Genomic DNA, 6,053 nt, shown 5'->3' on the forward strand with positions numbered 1-6,053 from the left:
ATTCCCCAACTCCATTTACAAATTCTTTGTAGTTATGCAATTGTTTGATCTCCTTTTTTATTTAGCTCTGTGATATGGTCATGATATGTGAGTTTTGAATCAATTTTCAAACCTAGCCATCTCATTTTTGTTGTTGGGGTTATTTGAGCGTCCCCTAAATTAATTCGTTCTTCTGGTGTTGGTTTGATGTTGCTGAAGTGCATTACTTGTGCTTTCCGTAGATCAAAGATAGCTCCAAATTTCTTTCCCCATTCTAACGATCTTCTTCCTTCTTCCTCGATTTTCTCCGTGTTTTCGTCCCATTTGTTCGAAGCTACTAGGTGAGTCACATCATCAATAAAGCCAATCGAGATTCTATCTTGATCCAATGATATTTGATTTGAAGTGAAGAGATCCGAGTTATATATGAGATAAAGTATTACTGAGAGTGGTGAACCTTGAGGTATTCCGTCCGGTATCAAGTAATTATCTGATGTGTAATCTTCTAGTCGTAGTGTAGTTTGTCTATTTTCTAAAAAGTTCTCTATGATTTTGATCAAATACTCTGGACATTGTTTCTTGCTGAGTTCATGAATTAATCTTTGTTTTCTTACTGACGGATAAGCTGATTGTACATCCAAGAAAAGACCTGTTACCACCTTCCCCTTTTCCCATTTATTCTTTATCCATGTGTCTAGTAATATAAAAGCATCGTCTATTGATCTTCCCCTTCTTCCCCCCATATGTCCATCCGGAAGTGCATCCTGGGTTTCGGCCCAAAAAGTTAATCGTTATGTTAATAATACTTCTAAGATTTTTCCCAAACAGCTCAGTAATGCTATGGGTCGATAAGCTTTTGGTTGTGAGTAATCTGGTTTATCGTTCTTTTTCAATATTATTGTGATTGTCTTCTTCCATACATCTGGGAAGTATCTAAGTCTTAAACAGCTTTGATATATGTGTAATAACGGGTTTATAATATCATTCATTGTTAATTTTATTAATTCATTGCTTATTCTGTCATGTCCTACTGCTTTTCTACTTGGTAATTTTTGTATAATATTTTTAATTTCATACATTGATATTGGTTCAAAATCCTCTTCAATCATATTTATAGGTTGTATATCTCGATTTTCCCACTCAATATCATTGACTTCCATGGTTTTCATAAGTATTTCCGCTTGTTCTCTTTTTTGTGATGTTGTTTTTCCATTGGCTGTTATCAGTGGCTCTACTCTATTTGAACTTCTTGTCTTTGTGTAGTTGTAAGCTGTAAAGGTTTGTGTACTTGTGCATTTTCCCAGAAAGCTTCTCCAGTGATTTCGTTTGAGTTCCTCAACTTTTTCTCTAAATTTTGATTGCCAGTACCAATAACTTTTCTCTGTATTTGCTGATCTGTTATATAACATCCATTTCCTTGCTATATTTCTGTTCTTAAGTAATGGTTCTAGGATTTCTTTGTTCCACCAAGGTTTTGGTTGCGCTCTTGATATCTTAATCTTTTTCCCTTGTTCTTCGAATGCGTCTTGCATTGATTTTGTTAGCGTGATGATGTTATCTTCTATCTTCTCTGTCGTAGTGCATTCAAAACTATGGTTTGCTATTTTGATTTTAACTGAATCTACAAATTTAATCTTGTCTAAAGTTTTTACGTTTGTCTTGATGATTGTTTCTTCTAATTGCTTTATTTTGTGACCTATTGTGCAAATTAAACTTTGATGATCTGATCCAAAAGCTAGTTCTGATACTTTGCAACTTAGATCTACCCTCTGTAGCATAAAATTTGCCCAGATTAAATCGATAGTTGTGGGATGTTTGCCTGTTGAGTAGTATGTAGGGATGCCCTTAGGAGAGATGATCTTAAAACTTTTCCTTCCACATAGTTTTATTAGTTGTGTCGATTTGGGGTGCGTGTGATGGTATCCAGGTGGGTTCCATTGTCGGTGGTGTAGATTAGCGTCCATTAGGAGTAATGTCGGTATTGACCTGTCGTATTCTTGATTCAGCCATCTTTCCAGGTCCTCCATTCCTTCGAAGAATCGTGGTCTGTTATAAAGCGAAATGATCTGTAGTGTGGTTAGCGTAGGATGATTCAGTTCAATTTTTATTATAGATAAAAATCTTGATTTAGTTAAGATAGGGATTATGTTTTCAGAGTTTATGTAGTTCCTGACGTATATGCAGGTTCTATGTTTCAATGCGTAATCATTAGTTTTATATTCTGTGTCAAAGAAACATTTCCAGTCTCTATGTTCGGGTGGTGTCATGGTTAGTGGGTTTATCCAGGGTTCAAATAAAACAAGAATGGTGAAATCAGAAAGAGTATTTAACAATTCCCAAGTTATTGATTTATTAGTGTTACAATTCAAACTAAAAACATTAAGCTCATTTTCTTCGATATTATTTGTTGACATTGTGTTTATGTTGTTGTTGTTATTTCTCATAATTTTTTATTCATATAAAATCTCCTGCTTTGTGGAGCCAAATCGTTTTTCATGGGGCAAATTGAGCTAAAAACTGAGTGTGCAAATTTTTCATCTGCCGAATTTGGCAGCTCTCCATCAGTGTTTTCTTTTGCTGCATTCCAGCACTTTGCACATCTTAAGTCTGTGTCTTCTATAGGACACGTTCTAGATTCATGACTTCCTCCACATTTGGAGCATAACGGTTCATTTGGGCAGAACCTTGCAGAGTGGTTCATTTCTAAGCATCTGTAACATTGCATAGGTGGGCGATTATATTTTGCCCCCGGTAAATACATACTTTGAAGGAACAAGCCTCCTTTTTCAACTTTCGCCGCTACCTCTTTGTCAAGTAAGTTTAAGATAATTGATCCATGTGCTTTTCCATCCTCTTTTGGTCTGCCTAGCCATTTGATTGATTGGACTTTTATCTCCTCGATGCCATTTTCTTTACATAATTCTGTTTTAAAAAAATTGTCAGTGGCTTCAAAATAAGTAGGGATTGAGTGTAAGATGACCGGGTATTTGGAAGGGGGGGTGACTAACAACGGATCCGCTCTATGGGTCCATTTGTGTTTGTTTTCAAATAACCACTTGGTCATAATCCTAGATTTAGCATAAATTCTCAGGTCACCCGACTGTAATCTTGTGACACCTTTGACCTGAATCAATTCTTCCTCTATTTTTGCATCGATTTCTTTTAGGGCTTTGTTGATGGCGATTGTAATCTGTGGGGGGTTCATATTTAAGAAGGGGTTTGTATTAGGGACCCGGCGTATGATCAAGGAACTTGGTTTATACTCATTTACGAGTCTTTTTGGGGGGGGTGGTCGAGCACTATTTTCATTCGTGGTCGTTTTCGTTTGACTCACTATGTTGCCTTTAGCAACTTGAGCCCACGATTTCACCTCTTGTTGTGTTTTTTGAGTTCTGAGTAGATTGTTTACTGTTTTTTGAATATCATTTAATTTTTGGGTTAACGTAGTTATAGTGTTTGCCGCTTTGTTTGCCGAAGCTTCATGAATCGAAGATTTGATAAGTGACGATATTAATTTGGTCTCGTTATCCGATAACGTGAGACTGCCGTTGACATCCTTTCTTTTCAGAAGGGTATTCCACAACGTTTCTAGACCCGGGTTAGGGCTGAGAGTCGGAGTGGTCTCTTCAACCATCGAACCTCTCATCGATTCCTCAAATTCCATTTCTTCCGCCCAATTTTGGCTTCGGGCCATCGATCCTTGCGTACCGGTGTCTTCTGAAGGGTTCAGCAAGTTATTGATGGAGAAAGGAGAAGGAGAGATAGGTGGCATAGCGAAAAAGGTGGTGATGGAGAAGGAAAAAGAAAATTTTTAGGATAATGCAATGGACGAATGATTCCGCAGTGACTGCGCTTGGTCATGTACTGAACCTTTAGGTAAGGCTAGGTATTCTAGGTGGAAGGACCTACTTGTGAACGTCTGCATCTCTACTTAGGGAGGACACACAAACTTAGTTAAAATCTAAGTTTCCATCATCTTGAACCTCACCCAACTTGCAAATCATCTGCATAGGGAATGGACTATCATTTGATGAATTTTCAATGATCTCATTGAAAGTACAAGTACAAAAACTATCTTGCCTATGTAAGATAAGTAGAACCATTTTGGGAATGCACTGAGGCAGTGGTGCTATAGATCAGACATCAGAGTAAATATAAATATGATCAAGATGGCTTCACTTAATCTTATTCGAAATTTCCATGAAGTCTATTCTACGATACTTTGGGATAAGGAATCGCATCTGACCACTCCTGACCACTCACATCAGCTCACATCCCTATCAACTTAACACCTGGGTAAAAAAAGATTGAATACACTGAAGAAAACTTTGGAGTTGGAGTGAAGAAGTTTCGTTTTCTCTACTGATTTTCTCACAAATCTCAATGTCATCATGGTCAATGACTAAAGATCTAAATCACATCTTGTTGATGTTGTTCGTGTTGTGAAGTCAAAAGACAAAAAAATGAGACAAAAAAGATTCATCATAAATCAGTCAAATAAATTTTCACAAGGACACTAACAAGCAAAAACAAACACGATACATGGAAAGAGTGAAGTTTTTGGTTTGAGTACTAATTTTACAAGTAGAGAAAGAGAGAGAGAGAACAAAGAACATTAATAATGATAGTAGAGTAGATCTCTTATTTGTTTGAGTAGGCCATACAAAATATTGAATTGATATACACATAAAATTAAGTACTAAAGTGATACAACAAAAAGAGAATTAGAAAAACGAAAAAAAGCAACCTTCGATCTTTGATCAAGTCTAGACATGATCACAAGTATCTTTGCTACAGAAGTCATACAGAAAAATTCAGACCAAGATTCAGACGGGCATTCTCCAATTGAAAAAGTAAGATTATTAAAAAAAGATAAGATGGTTTGCTCAGACAGACTAACCTAAAAGCAACCTAATCAAGACACAAATCTAGGGAAATAAGATGTACTCGTTTCGTAAGGCGAGTGAGCTCTTCCACAATCATGACCTACTAAAGGTGAACTAGGTAAACTTGCTCCAAATGATGATCCACTAGATAGTTTCATGTTAGATTCTATTAATCCGAGTACAGACAATGTCTTTTCTCGAATCGGATCTGATGACGTCTTGGTGAAAGAAGGCTTCTGTTGAACGATCTCGCCGCATGATTTGTATCGCTTGGTCTTTGGTCTGGCTGAAACAGTAAGATGGCCAGAGCTTGATAGAATAGGTGACTCGCCAAGACCTTGAGAGTGCGAAGCTTCCTTTTCGATTTTCACAATGGGGTTCGCAGGTTCTGCGATTTCTTCTTCTTCAAATACGCTACCGATAGAGAATCCTTCACTTGATGAGCCAAGCGAAGATGAAGTGGCGATCAACGGTGGAACGGCAGCAGTTTGTTTGAAACTGTTGGAGGTGGGCAATCCATGGGTACTGCTAGAGACCGACCGCCGAGCAAGATGACGATGTAAGGGTGAACATGAGGTGCGATTTACTGGTGATGGTTGACAAACAGCGGGGTTGGAAACGGTCTCGCCGTCCGTGTCGGGATTATTGTCCTCCTGCACAGCGGCAGTGCTTGCCATTGAAGCTCCATCGCTTCCAAAAATCGTGTTTCTTCCTGCCAATGGAGAACTTGCAAAAACTGCCGAAGGACTAGTGATAGTGAATGCAGGGTCTAGAGTAGTGCGTGCGGCCGATGATCCAAATGGAAATTCTCCCACCGGAGCGGATGGTTGACGAAGAGTTGCTTCGCTGGATTGGAGCGCCCAGGTTCGGATACTGTGGTATAGATTAGGACGAGTCGCAGTTTGGACTTCATTCTGTTGAACTATCGAAGGAGAACTGATGGCGGGGGACTGGAGGGATGGTTCGACGTTTCGATGTGATTCCCAATCGGAGAGAGCAGCATCGCGTAAACGTTGAGCCATTGACCAACCATTTTGGGCAGATGCCTCATCGTCATCCGAAGTCTCATCCTCAGGTTCTTCGTGATGAGGAAAGAGAACCGATGGTGAATAGGAAATGAAATCACTTGTAGTTTCAGTACGATAAGAGCTAAACTGACTACGTCTCAAGTTAGGCCGAGAGATCTCG

The 6,053-nt window shown here is 38.6% G+C and overlaps 3 protein-coding genes across 3 annotated transcripts; all 3 read right to left on the reverse strand.

The window, feature by feature from the left end:
* Positions 1–2,419: 2,419 nt before the first annotated feature.
* On the reverse strand, positions 2,420–3,751 carry MELLADRAFT_114685 (uncharacterized protein; the record flags this gene model as incomplete). The annotated part of the gene is made up of 2 exons (XM_007419682.1): positions 2,420–3,169; positions 3,314–3,751. 2 exons carry the CDS (start codon positions 3,749–3,751, stop codon positions 2,420–2,422), a joined length of 1,188 nt encoding a protein of 395 aa, XP_007419744.1.
* Positions 3,752–4,484: 733 nt separating this feature from the next.
* MELLADRAFT_90212 (uncharacterized protein) lies at positions 4,485–4,667 on the reverse strand (the record flags this gene model as incomplete). The annotated part of the gene is made up of 1 exon (XM_007419681.1): positions 4,485–4,667. The coding sequence occupies one exon, from the start codon at positions 4,665–4,667 to the stop codon at positions 4,485–4,487; it is 183 nt and encodes a 60-aa protein (XP_007419743.1).
* A 227-nt stretch (positions 4,668–4,894) lies between these two features.
* Positions 4,895–5,887, reverse strand: MELLADRAFT_70297 (uncharacterized protein; the record flags this gene model as incomplete). The annotated part of the gene is made up of 1 exon (XM_007419680.1): positions 4,895–5,887. The coding sequence occupies one exon, from the start codon at positions 5,885–5,887 to the stop codon at positions 4,895–4,897; it is 993 nt and encodes a 330-aa protein (XP_007419742.1).
* Between the last annotated feature and the right edge of the window lie 166 nt (positions 5,888–6,053).

This window comes from Melampsora larici-populina, assembly GCF_000204055.1.
Source record: "Melampsora larici-populina 98AG31 unplaced genomic scaffold MELLAscaffold_365, whole genome shotgun sequence".
NCBI lineage: Eukaryota > Fungi > Basidiomycota > Pucciniomycetes > Pucciniales > Melampsoraceae > Melampsora > Melampsora laricis-populina.